This window comes from Molossus molossus, unplaced genomic scaffold, assembly GCF_014108415.1.
Source record: "Molossus molossus isolate mMolMol1 unplaced genomic scaffold, mMolMol1.p scaffold_m16_p_20, whole genome shotgun sequence".
Classification (NCBI taxonomy): domain Eukaryota; kingdom Metazoa; phylum Chordata; class Mammalia; order Chiroptera; family Molossidae; genus Molossus; species Molossus molossus.
Window position 1 is genome coordinate 9,079,034 of NW_023425356.1, and position 17,079 is coordinate 9,096,112.

Consider the following 17,079-nt stretch of genomic DNA (forward strand, 5'->3'; position numbering starts at 1 on the left):
ACTAGCAACCCCATGCAACCCCTTGGCACACAGGGAGACAAGCCAAATGTGCCCCTCCCCCACCCCCATCCCCAGCTGCCAGTGCCAACCTGTCTTCCAGCCATATGAGTGAACCAGCTTGGAAGTGAATCCTCCAGACCCAGCTGAGCCACTTTAGCTAACTGCTTGAGGGCTACTGGAGCAGCTCCGCTCACAATCACCTAGAGCCAGGAATATCTGAGAATTTTCTTTCTCCTAGGTAGCCTTTTTGCTGATGACTAGTATGGATATATAAAAATCAGCTCTTGCCATAAGTTGGGAACAATGGGGTATAATTTATACTCCTTAGTTCTCTGCTATATCGGGCTAAAGCCATAATCCACCAGACTTGATCTGAAATTCTGACCCTGCTTTTTGCCTCTGCTCTCTTTCCCCTAAAATCTCTTCAGAACAACAAAGAGTGATGAATAAGTAAAACAAAAATTGTTTCTGGTCTCTCAAAAATTTGTCCTTGCCTGTTTCTCTACCACTGTAGTTTTTTGGTTTTCTGTTTGGGTCTTTGTTTTTATAAGTTGGATTATAGGGTGGTAGTCTAAACTCGTTAGGTGGCCAAAAGGGCCTTGTTTTTACCAAGTCAATGAGCATTCCTGTGTTTCCAGCACCTACAAATACTATAAATAGTGTTATTCTGTCCTGTGGGGACAGCTTTTAAGATGACGCTTTTAGTTAGTTTTCTTGCTTCTGCATGTAGTGGTGAAGGTGTCTGTCCCTTTTAATAAACCATAGTCAATATTCTTCATTTCCCTATTATAACAGTAGTAGTTTTCTCTGCTTTTTCCCATGGAGATGTTTTAAGGGATAATATATTAGGTACAGGTCATCTTAATCTCCAGGTTGCTGCAACCCAGTCAAATAAAGGTCTTTGTAAACTATGTTTGCCAAATGCTCTAAGGTGTTGATTCAATTTAGCATCAGTGGTAATGGGTCCTAGTTGCACAGTCTCTGCTCCTGTTAGAATCAGATTGTGTTCTCCTTTGGACCATAAATCTAATGGCCACTCGTTTCTGTGTCCAAATCAGTTTGCTGGAATTCCATTCTAGTTTTTGTCATTTCTTGTCTAGTATAAGCTCGTTCTTCAGTCACATTTGTTGTAGTTTTTGTCTGTTCTCATGAGCATAGCTTCTAGTAGATTAAAGTTACCAGAGTAAAAGGGGTTAAAATAATTATCATCCTGGGGGATGTGGACTGGTGCCCATAAAAGCAAAACTTGTCCTCGTTTCTTCCTACTCTGGAGATTCTTTTCTTCTTCCCCCACTTGAAAACAAATTTATTCTCTCACAGTTTTGGAAGCCAGAAGTCCAAAATTTAGGTGTTGATGGCCGCACTCCCCCTGGAGGTTCTGGGGGACAATCCTAAAGATTCCTTTCTGTGCTAGCGCTTTTCCTTTTTTCTTTTCTTTTCTTTTCTTTTCTTTTCTTTCTTTTTTTTTTTTTTTTTTTTTGAGAGAGATAGAAACATGGATGAGAGAGAACATCTACTGGCCATCTCCTGCATGCCCCCTACAGGCCCACAACCTGGGCACATGCCCCGACCAGAATCGAACCAGCGACCTCCTGATGCATGGGTTGACGCCCAACCACTAGGCCATCCTGGCCAGGCTCTTTTTTTCTTATAGGTGTCTGTTCCTGAATGCTAATTAATAAGAGCGGGAATTTCTTCCTTATTTGCCTTTTTAAAAAAATCCTCACTTGAGAACATGCTTAGAGAGAGGAAAGGGGGGAGAGGAGGGAGATGGGAGAGAAACATCTATCAGTGCCTCCTGTGTGTGCCCCAACCAGGGATCAAACCCACAACCTTTTGGTGTACAGGATGATGCTCCAACCAACCAAGCCACCCAGCTGTGAATTTGCATCTTTTATAATAAAGGATAACATCCTTTATATTCCTTGTAATAGTAAGTGAAGTGGCCCTGACCGATTTGGCTCAGTGCTTTGAGTGTCGGCCCAAGGACCAAAGAGTCTCAGTTCAATTCCTGGTCAAGGGCACATACCTGGGTTGCAGGTTCAATCCCTGGCCCTGGTTGGGGTCGTGCGGGAGGCAACCAATCGATGTTTCTCTCTCTCGCCCTTCCTCCCTCTCACTCGATCTAAAAATCAATGGGGAAAAAAATGTTTAAAAAAATAGTGAAGTGTTTCCCTGAGTTTTGTGAGCTGAGAGAAAATTATTAAGCCTGAATGAGGGGATCACAGGAACCCCCAGTTTGAGCTGAGAGAAAATTATTAAGCCTGAATGAGGGGATCACAGGTAACCAGGGGACCCACCTTTTATGATTGGTGTCTGAAGTTGAGTATAGTCTTGTGGGTTTGAGCCCTTAACCTATGCAGTATGCTAACTCCAAGTAGTTAATGTCAGAATTGAATTAAATTATAGGACACCCAGTTGGTGTCCAACGAGTTGGTTTGGGGAAAGAAACCCTCACACATTTGTTGTCAAAAGTGTTGTAATTAGAGAAAATTTTCTTTTAAAGTATTTATTTAGTACCACCCTGGCCAGTTTGGCTGAGCGATTGGAGCATCAGCCTGTGGACCTGAGAGTCCTGGGTTCAGTTCCTGCTAGGGGCACGTACCAAAAAAAATGTACTTAGTACCTACTGAGTGTCAATCATTGTACCTAGTGCTGGTAATGATTAGCTGGAAGGCATGGAGCCTCCCTCTGGTGGCTGAAGATGACAAATAAGCAGACAACTACAGAATATGCAAGGCCAGTACAGTAGTCCCTTGCCACTTCACGCTTCAACTTTCATGGCTTCATTCTATTGCGGTTTTTTCAAATATATTCATTAAAAAGTTCATCAAGATAGTGAAAATGATAGTGTGTGCTCGGTTGTCTGAGTCAATTATACACCCCTGTATTACAATTAAAATTAAAGTTACTGTACATATGGACTATAGGCCTATGTATTTGAGCACCCTGCAATTCCTTCAATGCCAGGTGCAACCGCTCCACCACTCCTTGTGTGTGGACAATAACTTTTTTCCAAAAAATTGGGTTTAGTGAAACCACGCCAGATTGTGCTGTTCACTGATTGGCTATCCTAGCCTCTTCCTATCCTGGCCACTAATTGGCTCAGCCCCTCCAAGTTCGTTTCTCTCATACACGCTTCTACATCACTACACATTGGAAGCATCTTTGCTCTTGTGTTTGCGATTTCTGAGAACTTTTATCTAAGCCCCACGATGGCTCCTAAACATGCTGCTTCTTCTAAGCCTTCTGATGATGAAACTAAGCGCCAGAGGAAGATGCTTACCATCCAGGAGAAGGTGATCTTGGATATGATCAAAGATGGCAAGAAAATTGTCAGGTTGCCCGCTATTAAAACTTGAATGACTCTACTATTCACTCCATCCGTAAAGATGAAAAGAATATCCATGCAACAGCTACTGTCTCTTTCAACAAGGAATCAAAGTGTTGTGACAAGTAATAAGTTCATAGTGAAAACAGTCTGCCCTAGCCGTTTGGATCAGCGACAGCCACAAGAAAAACACTCAGTTGGATTCGCTGGTCATCCGGGAGAAGGCGAGGAGGTTCTATCAGCGCTTTACGGCGGATGAACCTCAACCAGGACCCTCTTCTGCAATGTTCATGGATTTCATGGTGAGCAAGGGTTGGTTCGAGAAGTTCCAGAAGAGGTATCATCTGAAAAGTTTCGTTCTCCAGAGAAGCTGCCTCTGCTGACCAGCCTGCAGCAGAGAACTACATGAACACGTTCCAGATCCTTGAGGAGGGCAAGTATCATCCAGAACATGTGGATGAGCTGCTGGAGACATTCGGATCCCTTAACTGACGAGAATCTGGTGGAGATGACTAAGTAATCAATGCAATTTAAAGATATATTTTATTGATTTTAGAAAGAGAGGAAGGGAGAGGGAGAAAGAGAAACATCTATGTGAGAGCAAAACACTGAGGATCAAGCCCGCAACCCAGGCATGTGCCCTGACCAGGAATTGAACCAGCAACCTTTAGATGCACAGGTCGACACCCAACCAACTGGGCCTCGCTGGCCAGGGCTCAAAGCAATTTTTAAGAGAAGGAATGAAATTGGAAGATGCAACCTACCTAATTTCAAAACTTATTATAAAGCTACAGTAATCCAAATAGTTTGAGCCCTGGCCAGTTTGGCTCAGCGGTTGGAGCGCCGGCCCGTGGACCAGAGAGTCCCGGGTTCGGTTCCACTAAGGGCATGTACCTCAGTTGCAGTTAGTCCCCAGCCCCGGTTGGGGTCATGTGGGTGGCAACCACTCCATGTGTCTCTCTCACGTGGATGTTTCTCTCTCCCTCCCTATCTGAAGATAAATGCAAAAAAACAAAATGTCCTCAGGTGAGGATTAAAAACAAAAAACAAGAAACAGTTTGATATCAGTTAAAAGATAAACATAAAGTCCTGGCCAGTTTGGCTCAGCGTTTAGAGCACCGGCCTGCAGACCAGAGAGTCCCGGGTTCAGTTCCCCATAAGGGCACCTCAGTTGCAGTTTGTCCCCAGCCTCGGTTGTGTTTATATGGGTGGCAACCAGTTGATTTGTCTCTCTCACATCAATGTTTCTCCCTCCCCCCCCTTCCTGCTCTATCTGAAGATAAATGCAAAAAGTGTCCTCGGGTGAGGATTAAAAAAAAAAATTTTTTTTTAAAGCTAAACATAAAGAGCAATGGAACAAAGAGTCCAGAAATAGACCCATACATGGTAGGTCAAGTGATTTTTTTTTTTTTAATTTTATATTGGCCCAGCCGGTGTGGTTCAGTGGTTGAACTTCGACCCATGCACCAAGAGGTTGCCGGTCAGGGCACATGCCCAGGTGGTGGGCCAAATCCCAGTGCGGGGCATGTAGGAGGCAGCCAATCGATGTTCTCTCTCATCGATATTTCTATCTCCCTCTTCCTCTCCCTCTCCCTTCCTCTCTCTCTAAAATCAATAAAGAAAAAAATTTATATTGATTTTTTTTAATCCTCACTTGAGGACATTTTTTTTTTTGCATTTATCTTCAGATAAAACGGGAGGGAAATGGGGGTAAGAGAGAGAGAAACATCGATGTGAGAGAGACACATCAACTGGATGCCACCCACACAACCCCAACCAGGGCTGGGGGAAAACCGCAACCGAGGTACATTCCCTTAGCGGGAACCGAACCCAGAACTCTCTGGTGTGCAGGCTGATGCTCTACACGCTGAGCCAAACTGGCCAGGGCTTATATTGATTTTTGAGAGAGAGAAACATGAATTTGTTATTCCACCCACTTATGCATTCACTGGTTGATTCCTGTATGTGCCCTGACCTGGGATGTAACCTACAACCTCTGGATGTCTGGACTACATTCTAACCAGCTGAGCTACACAGCCAGGGCCTAAGTCTAGGTATTTAGCCAAGAGAAACAAAAACAAGTCTGTGTAAAGACTAATAGACAAATGTTCATAGCAACTATTATTTGTAATAGTCCAAAATTAGAAACCGAAATGGCCATCACCAACAGATGATTGGATAAACCCACACAATGTAATACTGCTCTGTAATAAAAACAAAAACAAATACCACATAACATGTTGGTACAAACAACAAGAATGAATTTCAAAATTATACTGAGTCAAGGAAGCCAGGCAAAAAAGAACATAGTGTACGATTTCACTTAAAATTCTCAGCACTTCGGTGGCCCAATTCCCATCCAGCTATTACTCCCCCATAAGCATATTTCCTGGCTCCTGTCAACTGGGATGTTTACTCTCTAATAAGCCTTGATCTACCCTACTTGTATATATATATATTCAGGCTATTCTCTACTATTACCACGTGTAGAAACTTGTCTTTTGTGGCATTCTCTTAACTGCCAAACATATGAGCCTCACTAGGTTAACTGTAGCTTTTAAGAGATAAGACAGATTGTGACTCATTTTTACACTTTTCCCCACCTTCTCCCGCCCTCTCCCGCCCCATTTCGGTGCCTCGCCCAAGGTTTACCACTCATTCTGCATTTGCAGAATTTAAGAACGCGAGTAGAAACAAACGAAAACACACTTAACAAATGCCTGCAGCATTCTACTAGGCCCTCCAGGTTTGTAGCTCTTAATGCTTAGCAAGATGTTATCTCGATCTTACAGTTTAATAAAATTATGCTTAAACAAGACACCTGGTCGGACACTACAGCCCGAGAGAGTACAAAAAGACCTTGCATCCCATGGAGGCCTGAGGCCCTGGCCACCATCCCTTCCAGAGAATCTTAATACTGTGAACGAATTTGCAAGCACATAGCCATACGAACTCTCTCTTGCTCGACTTTCGAGAGGAGAGACCGGGGTCCCAGTCCAAATACGAAAACAGTTCTAATTGGACCTACAACGCCTTCCTCTGACTCCCAAATTCCCAGTAGAAACTTAACGCCACCACAGTAACTGTGGAGAGCACAGAACGCGCGGCGGAAATAGGAAGAGGAATCGCCAGCCCACCTGGGCGTGTCTGATTGGTTGCCGACTAAGCTTGGAACGCTGGGGCCTGTGGCGTCACATCCGCCGGCCCGCCATCTTGTTCCCGGGGCAGTTGGCGGAAGAGATTGCGCTCCCTGGCCGCCGGCTCGCCTTCTGCTGGGAGTTCTCGCGGCCAGCGTCTCGGTGTCTGCTCTCGACCCGGAGTTCATTTGTCGGCGTCCGCGTCGCCCTCCCTCTCCCGGACTGGGCACAGCGAGGCGGCTCCCTCTCCTGACGGCGTTCCATGGAGTAGGGTCCTGGACCGTTGTCCCGAAGAGCGATTGAGCTTGGCCCCCTCCCCCCTCCTCCCTCCCTCCTTCCGCCGCAACATGGCTAACAACAGCCCCGCGCTGACAGGCAACTCGCAGCCGCAGCACCAGGCGGCCGCGGCCGCGGCCCAGCAGCAGCAGCAGTGCGGCGGCGGCGGCGGTGCCACCAAGCCGGCGGTCTCGGGCAAACAGGGCAATGTGCTGCCGCTGTGGGGCAACGAGAAGACTATGAACCTCAACCCCATGATCTTAACCAATATCCTGTCGTCGCCTTACTTCAAAGTGCAGCTCTACGAGCTGAAGACCTACCACGAGGTGGTGGACGAGATCTACTTTAAGGTATGAAGCGTCTAGGCCCGAGCAGGAGTCAAGTTCGGAAAAGGGAGTATGGAGGAAACGAGAGCAGGCGGCCCCAGAGGTCTGAAGATTTGTGGGTGCGGGGAAGGCTGGGTGGGTGCAGGGGGGCTGTGGCCAGTAGTCTGTCAGAGAGAGGTCAGACTGGGGCCGCCCTCATTTCCTTTTCAGATGTTTAGGGCCAGGAGAGCCTGCCGCTGTTGATCTCTCACCTCCCACCCCCCGTACCCCCTGCCCACCCCTGGGGGGAGTTGGACAAGAAGGGTGGGGGAGAGCAGAAAAGAGTAACTGACGCCTCTCCAGTTCACAACTTTAAAATTATTCCTTTTGATGTGGATCTACTCGGCGCCAACTTGTTGGTGCTTCTCCCGCTCACCCCGACCAGGGAGTGTATTGCTTCAATGTTGGCCTCGTGTTCTTGGTATTTACTATCCAGACAGGGAAATGGTCAGTGCGGGTGGGGTGGGAGGGTTGAGGGTGGAGAGGTGCCAGTGCAGGAGGTGTACAGAAGGCCTGGAAATTTTCCCAGCAGGAAGTCAGGAGTAAGTGGTCTTTGTTACCTGTGCGTTGGGCTTATTAAAATTATCTGGGCCCTGGGCTTCTGCGGCAGGGTCGGTGCTGGCTTGGCTGTGCTGGGGAGCTCACCTGGCGCCTCCTCACTGCACTCTTGTCTCAGTTCTTGTTTCGTTAGCAGGATTGACTCAGTCTTGCAGCGAGGCTCGGAGCAGCCCAGGGTCGCAGGTAGAGGTATGCACTATTAATCATGCTCAATCGCCATAAATGCATTTCCCTGGGTTAAATGAACAGTTAATTAGATTTTTTTTGGCCATTGGTTTTGGTCTTTTCTTTACCAACCAGATAGGCTTTTACCAGGTTCCTGCAAACTACGTAGTTTTTTAAAGATGTCTTCCGGGCCTCCTAAGGTTATATTTTAAAGAACACTTATAACACTTATTGACTATCTTTTAAATATTTTAGGTAGAGCATCTAATATAATACAATCCGTTTTGTCTATGTTAACTCTTAAAACACTTAATAGACCACATAAAGTATTTTCTGAGTTGAACATATATGTAGAGGTGTTAACAAAAGTTAACTTTTATTTCCTGTTATATTGTGTCCACCTTTTTCCCAATTAAGTGATTATGTTAGAAGGATTTATTTGTTTATTTTACATCAATTCCTTTCGATAGAAAAATCATTTTGAGAATACAGTTCAGCTGTGGGTATAAAAAGTACCCTGAAATTTTGATATCCTTTTGCAAGAGTATTGCAATTCTATCAACTAGGTTTTTTAGTGTTTTTTTGTTGTTGTTGTTGTTGTTGTTGTTTTAAAGAAACCTTTTTCAGCACGGATACAGACAGTGTACTGAATATTCAACCCTTAGCTTTATTTAGTAGTAAACTTCAAACAGTTAAAAATTGGGTTCCTGCTCTTTTTGTGGCAGGTTCTGTTTAATATCAGGTAAATGTTAATGTGATAGAGGAAAAGCTTGTTTTCAAATTTCAAATGACTAAGATTCTACTACAAAGTATTTTAATTTAGTTGCAACACTAACACCCCCGCTCCCCCCAAGCCCCAAAGCCCCAGGCTTTCTTATCAAGACATTCGATCATAAATGATCACTGAAATGTGGAGGCTTCAATTTTGTAAGTCCCTTTTGAGTTGCATCCACTGCTTTGGCTAGCCTTTAAGGAATTGAAACATCTTTTATGCAGCAAGCTGGGGGAAGGAAACTCAACAGTGAAGCAGTGCAGGAGTCAGCTGAGCAAAATAGTTTAGTGCTTTACATTTGAATGCCTGCTTTTCCTGTCTGAAGCCACTGAAAAAGACTAAAATGTAACTAACCATGGGTAGATGGAAATAGTGCTTTAGAAATACTAGTGAAAGAACAGGATTTTATTTTGCTTTTAAGAAACAATGGATCTTATCTTTCCAAAGGCCTTGTTACGTTATATCTTTTGTAGAGCTAATATGCCTTCTTTGCTATATTTTAGGTAAAGTACGTGGTTTTTATAGGGTGCCCACCTTAAAAAAGATGAAACTGAATCTTTGGGTATACTTAGTGAAATGACTAATCACATTTATTCAATTAAATTGGTTCATATAATTAGGTTGAAAATACACGCTGACTGACAGGAATGATTTCTGTAGGTGTGGTCTTTGTAATGTCATCTTTAATCAGGAATGAATATAATGCCTGATCACGGTTAAAAAATAATAGTAAAATTCCAAAATTTTGCATCAGAAATAACTTCTGTTTTAGCATACTTCAGGTCGTTTTTCTTTTAATGTTCAATTTAAAAATCACCATAAAATTGAACTATTAAGGGTATTTAAAATATTTTTTAAACTAAATACTTAATGTTTTTGTTTTAAGTAGGATTTTCATCTATTTTAAAATGAGAATCTTTATTTTTTAAGCAATTCATAAAAAGCAATCGAATTGGTATAATACCAGTTTTTTGTGGGTTTTTTTTTTTACAAGTATATGAGACTGGAAATGTTCTGGCTCCACATGTACCAGCTCTCTACAAAGCTCATGGGATTTCTGCTCTGTAAAGCTGTTGAGTTTTTGTTAAACCCTGGTAGCTTTACTGGTGCTCTTTAAATATCAAAGCAGTTTTTCAAAGATGGTTTACATACTTAATGTGTGTAAACAAAATATATAAACCATGTCAAAATACCCAATTCCAAACTTTTGGAAGAGCTGCTCTGTAATGGACTTGAGTTTACTTTAATCATACTTGTAAAAAATTCGAAGTATGAATGTGTGTTGTGTTCCTCTTTTCTATTTTCAGGTCACACATGTTGAACCATGGGAGAAAGGAAGCAGGAAGACAGCAGGCCAAACAGGGATGTGCGGAGGGGTAAGTAGAAGTACGTGCATTTTTCAGTTTTTTGGTGTCTGATAACAAAGTTTATACTTATGTCAGTTACACGCTCAAATGATAGTTGGAAGAGCTTAGATGTTGGGTTTTTTGGGGTTTTTTTTTTTGTTTTTAATCTAATTTCAAGTGTCCTGTGACTGGAGTTAGAAGTTATATTTTTATACTCCTTTCTCAGTTCTGGATTATATCTTGTTAATCATTTGGGGTTAAGTAACTCCATTAATTATTTTACTACCTTTTTTTAAAATTCTTTCCCTTTAAGGTTCGAGGTGTTGGAACAGGAGGAATTGTTTCTACAGCCTTTTGCCTGTTATATAAATTATTTACTCTGAAGTTAACTCGCAAGCAAGTAATGGGTCTCATAACACACACAGACTCACCATATATTAGAGCCCTTGGATTTATGTATATAAGGTGAGTGGGCATTTATCTACATTTTCAGTAAGTATTTCATTTTAATTCACATAAGCCTAATCAGTCTTTTGTTATTCTAGGTACACGCAGCCCCCTACAGATCTATGGGACTGGTTTGAATCCTTCCTTGATGATGAAGAGGTATGTCAGCAAGGGTAATAATTAGTTTTTTCTAATTACTCTCGTGTTTTTAATATCTTTTGTTTGTTGGAGGTTTAATGTCTTCCAGAATTTTTTGTAGTTAAATTAATTTCACTCAAATACTTTTGGAATTAATGTCCTTTTACTAAGACTTGGTGGGTTTTATATATCTCGGGTTAATTTTTCTAAAGTTTTCTTTTCTGATTTTTATGTTAAATGTTTTTTTATAACTATTAAGACTTTTTTCCTTTCATGTTATGTGTGTGGTATTGGTCTTGTACAGTTGGTTGTGACTTTTTAAGGTGGACCATGCTCAAGATTGAAGTGATAAGACAGGCACATAGAATGCTAATTATACTGTTTTTTCTGGAACTTTCTAGTTCTTTACTGTTTAACTTCTTTCTAATATTTTTGCTTGGATAGAAGTGCAGAATTGAAGAGCTGGGTGGAACTTAAGTAGGCTGAGAGTTAAGATGATTTATTTAAGGTGACCATAATATTTCAAGTCTAGCTTTCTGACTCCTATTATACTATAAATATTTACAAAGCTAGTAAACCTTTTCTTTAAAATTATTTTAAATATTGTTTTAATTATAAATTTAATTTGCCATTTGAACTTAAACAAGATTGAGCAGGTTGCATATGTTCTGAAAAGAAGAATTACTTTGGGATACTTGACTTTGTCAGATTTAAATCATACATGTATTGGTAATCATACCTAGTGAAACCCAAGCGCTCAAAGAAGAATTAATAGTGAGCTTTATTTTCCATATATCTACCCTTAACACTACTTTATGTTTTCAGGTTCATAAAGTAAACTTTGAGCGCTATGTTTCAGTAGTCTTGTTTTTATTTTATTATTAATACATTTTTTAAATTGTCCTTGCGTGCCTTTAAAAGCCAGCTCTATACTCAGGACGGCAGGAAGATTGCTGTGTGTCCTGCCAGACCCCCCTGTCAAAGCTGAGCAAAGAGGAGCAGAGAAAGCACAGGCCAGGATAAGTCAGTAGTCTGTTTTTAAAGTTTATCTGAAGAATTTGTTGAATTAAAGGATAGCTGTAATAGAAATCTTTCTAGTGTGTTATATGTGCACACCTAAAAAAGTTCTCACTCATATAAACATGGAAAACTTTTGTCTGCTTTCTTTGCCTATTTACTGAGTTGCGCAGTGTCCCCCAAGAAACAAAAGGCGTGTTAGGTGATAAACCGTAATCTACATATTTTTTCTTTTTAGATGAGATATTTTAGACTGAAGCGCTTCTACCTTCTATATTTAAAAAGCATGTGCCTTTTCATAATTGGTATTGTATTAGGTTTGTTTCTGAATGTTTCTACATAATCTGTTTTTTATTATGTTTACAAACCTGAGGATCTCTATTCAAGCTAACTTATTGTTTTCTTCCTTAGATATCTGCAGCGATTATATTTGGAAATACTGTATATCTGAACACTTAAATGTGTGTGAGTGCAAGCAGTTTTACCTTTAGCTCTTGTTTTCCTGTTTAGATAACAAATCTCACTTTCCTTGTGTGCTTGCACTATAGGTTTGGGACTGACAATAGCTGACTAACATGTCCTGAGCTGTGAGAGGGCATAGCAAGAAGGCCTTCATGCGGTAATGACCCTTTTCAGAGACAATGGTCATCATGGATTATGCGTTTCCAATTATTTGTTCATTTATTTATTTTCTACATGACTCTAAATTAGAAACCTCACTGCTTCATGGCAGTTGGTTTGCTATTGCTTCCAGTTTTATTAGGGCTTCATTTTATAATAGAGCTGTCGAAAGATAGTATTTAGACAGGAATTGTCTGAAGTAGTTCATATGTAGCTAGGTCACAGTACTAGGAATGATGTGTGCAAACATTTCCACAAAAATCACTATATACATAGTGGGTATGTGGAATGCAAATTTAAGTTGATTTTTCCACATAGTTAAGTAATGTAAGGGGCTGTTTCATATTTTTACTGAGTGAGATCAGTTTTCTCTATGCCCAGGAGGCTGCAGGATTTGTTCGCACCTGCATGCACAGAATTAAGCCCAAGTATTTCTCTGTATCATTCATTACCAGATCAGGAGGGTACACATTGAAATTGTCCTTTTAGAATTTTTTTTTTTTTTTGTATTTGAGATTCCAAAGATGGTAATTTTTTTATAGTAATCATATATATTGAAATAATTATTTTTGACGGCTAGGGTATCTTTTGTGTTTCTGTAGGACCTAGATGTGAAGGCTGGTGGAGGCTGTGTAATGACCATTGGAGAAATGCTGCGGTCTTTTCTCACAAAACTGGAGTGGTTTTCTACCTTATTTCCAAGAATTCCAGTTCCAGTGCAGAAGAATATTGATCAGCAGATTAAAACACGGCCTAGGAAAATCAAGAAAGAAGGGAAGGAAAGTGCTGAGGAAGTAGACAGACATGTTGAACGCAGACGTTCAAGGTAATGTAACTCTTAAATTAAGCTAATTTTAAAAATATGCTTTATACAAAGATCCTTAAAATCTGGCAAGTTCTGTTTATAGTGTTCATTTTACGGGTTTGTCGCTTTTTCTCCTGAAAGATCATTTTCTGCCTTTCATGGCATTTTCAACAAAATTATGTATCTGTAAATGTGAACAAGCAAAATTATTCTTGACATGTTTATGTAAGCTAGGGATCTAAATAAATAACGTTGATGAAAGTTATATCTTTTACAATGTGTTTAATTCAAGTTCTTGTCTTTCCTCCCCCTTTCTTAATTATTAGGTCTCCAAGAAGATCATTGAGTCCACGGAGGTCCCCAAGAAGATCAAGGAGTAGAAGCCATCATCGGGAAGGCCATGGATGCTCTAGTTTTGACCGAGAATTAGAGAGAGAGAAAGAACGCCAGCGACTAGAGCGTGAAGCCAAAGAAAGAGAGAAAGAAAGGCGAAGATCCCGGAGTATTGATCGGGGTTTAGAGCGCAGGCATAGCAGGAGTAGGGAAAGGCATAGAAGTCGTAGTCGAAGTCGTGATAGGAAAGGAGATAGAAGGGATAGGGATCGGGAAAGAGAGAAAGAAAATGAGAGAGGTAGAAGACGTGATCGTGACTATGATAAGGAAAGAGGTAATGACCGAGAAAAGGAGAGAGAGCGATCACGAGAACGGTCCAAGGAACGGAGAAGCAGGGGTGAAGTGGAAGAAAAAAAACATAAAGAAGACAAAGATGATAGACGGCATAGAGATGACAAAAAAGATTCCAAGAAAGAGAAAAAACACAGTAGAAGCAGAAGCAGAGAAAGGAAACATAGAAGTAGGAGTAGAAGTAGGAATGCAGGGAAACGGAGTAGAAGCAGGAGCAAAGAGAAATCAAGTAAGCATAAAAGTGAAAGCAAGGAGAAGTCATCAAATAAACGGAGTCGAAGTGGCAGTCAAGGAAGAACTGACAGTGTTGAAAAATCAAGAAAACGGGAACGTAGCCCCAGCAAAGATAAATCTAGAAAGCGTAGTGGAAGCAAAGAACGTTCCCACAAACGGGATCACAGTGATAGTAAGGACCAGTCTGACAAACATGATCATCGAAGGAGCCAAAGTATAGAACCAGAGAGCCAAGAAAAACAACATAAAAACAAAGATGAGACTGTGTGAAAATGTTTTGTGAAAGTGGATCACATTGAATCCTATAAATCTTTGATTAAATCTGCTTTTTTTCCCCCTCCCGAGTTGAGATTGTTGCAGTAGTATGTACTATTCAAGCTCCCTGTAGGCTGCATTTTCATTTCCTCTTTTGTGTAGGGAAGTGCCTTTGTAATCCCATTTATTGCGTTGATATTTTCACCCAATTATTGAGTTTGATACATGATGCACAGATTGTTCTTGCATTTTTATTGTTTAATTGTTTTTGAGGTGTACAGTCTGTACATATGTCCTGAAAAAGTTTTAATTTCTTTGGCATGGTTGCCATGTTGGTTAAATTTGTATAAGGCAATAAACTGCCACTAATTCTATTTTTGCTTTGTAGGTGTGGGATTATGGTTTGTGTACTAAAGTTAGCATGGCTGTGCTTTTCGTAATAGAATGCTAAAGACTTTGAGAATGGATCTTGGGTGTTTATAATAGGAGAATTATGTGCTTTCAATGTACATGAAGGCAGCAGTTGTAGGATTAACATTCTTGTCCATTGTATATTATCTTGGAAGGCTCTTGTTAATATGTTACAATTAATCTCCACTGTTTAGGGAGAATTTATGAGTAGTTTCTGATACAGAGGTTTAAATTAGGCTGTGATTTGATCAAAAGTCCTTGTAGCATTCTACCTCAAAGGGACACTTAGTATGCCTAAAATTTATTCATTTAGGTTTTTTTATTTGAAAAAATACATCACATGTATTCTTTCTTTTAAATTTCTCAGATTTTAAAGTACTATATTAAAGGGAAAAATGTCTAAAGCCCAGATTTCTTGCAGCAACCCTGTACTAACATGAAATTGGGGAGAGGGTGGGGCAGGTGATGAGTAGAGAAATAGATTCAAGCCTCAAGCTTCCAAAGCATTTTTATAAGTGGAAAATACTTAAATTATAAAACAGCTTGATATAGTGTCCTTTTTTTAAAATTCAAAACTTTTTTATTGATAATGAAGAGTGCTGTTGAGTTTTTAAACTTAATCTAGAGCAGAGAAGTATTAAAAGTAATGCTATGCTGCATTATTTAAGATTATTGGCAAATTATTTGATAGATTGTTCTTATGACTTGTATTCTGATTACAGAGAAGGATCATGAGTGTGGAATAAATACTGGATTAAATCCTTTATCCTGGGTGTTGACTTTTCCCCTATGTGTTAATATTTTTTTAAAGTATTTTTGTGTAAATTGGTAAAATGTTAGTACAGTCACACTGTGTGTAGGGGTATTTTTCAGTGATTTTAAGCGTGTAGACTAGAATTGGACATATTGATACTCAGTAATCCTTATTTGAGTTCTTAATGGCAGTTCCATTTGTTCTTGGGTGTTGTGTTACTGAATTGTTCTTTGGTTTGGGTGATGACTCAGTCTCACATCAAAGGTGCTTATTGAGGTAACTTTTCACTTGGATCACATAATTGGATTTAAAGGGGCTTTTATAAATTAACTCACTCTTTAGAGCAAAGAAACAGGCTCAGAGCGATTGGTTAGGTCAGTGCCAGGACTAACATGAGTGTTCCTGAAATCCTATCATATTAACATCTATTTGGTCTCGCTGCTTATATTGGCCAACTGATGGGCACTCAGAAGCCACCTGGCACCGTGTTAAATGGAGCAAACAAGTATATTGGAAGAGCCAGCCCTTCATGTGTGGGCTTAACATTTGTACCTACCTAACTCCGGAAAAATCTCATTAAATGAAGGAATTTCTCTATGAAAATGCTATGCTTTTTTTTTTTTTTTTTTAAGAGTAGAAGATTGTTTTAAATTGAGATCGAGTGAATTGACATGTAGAAATTAGAAAACTATTTTTGAGTAATGAAAACCAGTAGATATCTCACATGGAAAATATTTTTGTATATCTAAGTTAATGGTGCTTCTCCTTAGAATATAGTTCCACCTAAATTATTAATTCAACAGTGTATTTTAAGTAAAATGTAGAATTTATTTCAAATGGAGGTGAAAGTTCTATCACAAGCTGCATTTGATTTCTTATGACACTTAACAGAGTGTTTTCAAGGAATATTTTGATAGAACATATAATATTAAGGCCAAATATATTCAGGATTATTTCTTAGAACATGAGAAAACTTGAAAAATTTTTGGTAACTAGCAGCCACCATCCAATTTTACTCATTGAAATGGTTTCACCCTTCCATGTATTGTACCTTTCATCTGTTTTCCCATGTTCAGTTTGCAATTAAATTCTTTACATGTGCTAGTCTATTAATAATCTTGAGATTTTAATAGGAATTTTCCATATAAATGTTGCCCAATTAACCTCTTAGTTTAGTTCCTTAGTTCTTAACCTTTGAGTTAAGACCCCATTTTAGGAATCTAATGAAAGCTACTGATCATGTCTGAAAAATAAAAGAGCTCACCTTGGCTGGGTAGTTCGATTGGTTAGTGTTGTCCTGATAGGCCAAGATCGTGGGTTGGATCCCTGGTTGGAGTACATACAAGAAGCAACCAATGAATGCCTAAGTAAGTGGAGCCAACAAACTGATGTTTCTTGCCCACTCTTTAAAATAGAAACCTTTTTTGAAAATATAAAATAGCCCTGGCTGGTTTGGCTCAGCGGTTAGAGTGTTGGCCAGTGGACCAAAGAGTCTCCGGTTCGATTCCGATTCCAGCACATACCTCAGTTGCACTTCAGGTTGTGGTTGGTTTACTGCCCTGGTCAAAGTCCTGCGGGGTCCTACAAGAGTTTCCCTCTCCTCTTCCACTCCCTGTCCCACTCTTCCCTCTCCCTATCTGAAGATAAATAGAAAAATGTTCTTGGGTGAGGATTAAAAAAGGGAAAAAATATGTAAAATGAAAGCTGGAATTTGTATGAGATTTCAAAAGGACTAAACTGCTCTTGGACTTTTGTGCTGTTTA

General features: G+C 40.2%; 1 protein-coding gene, 1 long non-coding RNA gene and 1 other non-coding gene across 3 annotated transcripts; 1 reads left to right on the forward strand and 2 right to left on the reverse strand.

Moving 5' to 3' along the window:
- The first annotated feature begins 6,559 nt into the window (after nt 1-6,559).
- On the forward strand, nt 6,560-15,959 carry PRPF38B (pre-mRNA processing factor 38B). The gene is made up of 6 exons (XM_036272718.1): nt 6,560-7,094; nt 9,912-9,980; nt 10,264-10,415; nt 10,496-10,556; nt 12,776-12,999; nt 13,305-15,959. Exons 1-6 carry the CDS (start codon nt 6,816-6,818, stop codon nt 14,164-14,166), a joined length of 1,647 nt encoding a protein of 548 aa, XP_036128611.1. The 5' UTR covers nt 6,560-6,815; the 3' UTR covers nt 14,167-15,959.
- On the reverse strand, nt 7,665-16,645 carry LOC118637336. The gene is made up of 3 exons (XR_004960940.1): nt 16,581-16,645; nt 12,865-12,926; nt 7,665-7,899 (listed from the first exon to the last, which is right to left on the reverse strand). It is a non-coding gene; the product is annotated as an uncharacterized LOC118637336 (long non-coding RNA).
- On the reverse strand, nt 11,433-11,558 carry LOC118638065. The gene has a single exon (XR_004961030.1).
- Nucleotides 16,646-17,079: the final 434 nt, after the last annotated feature.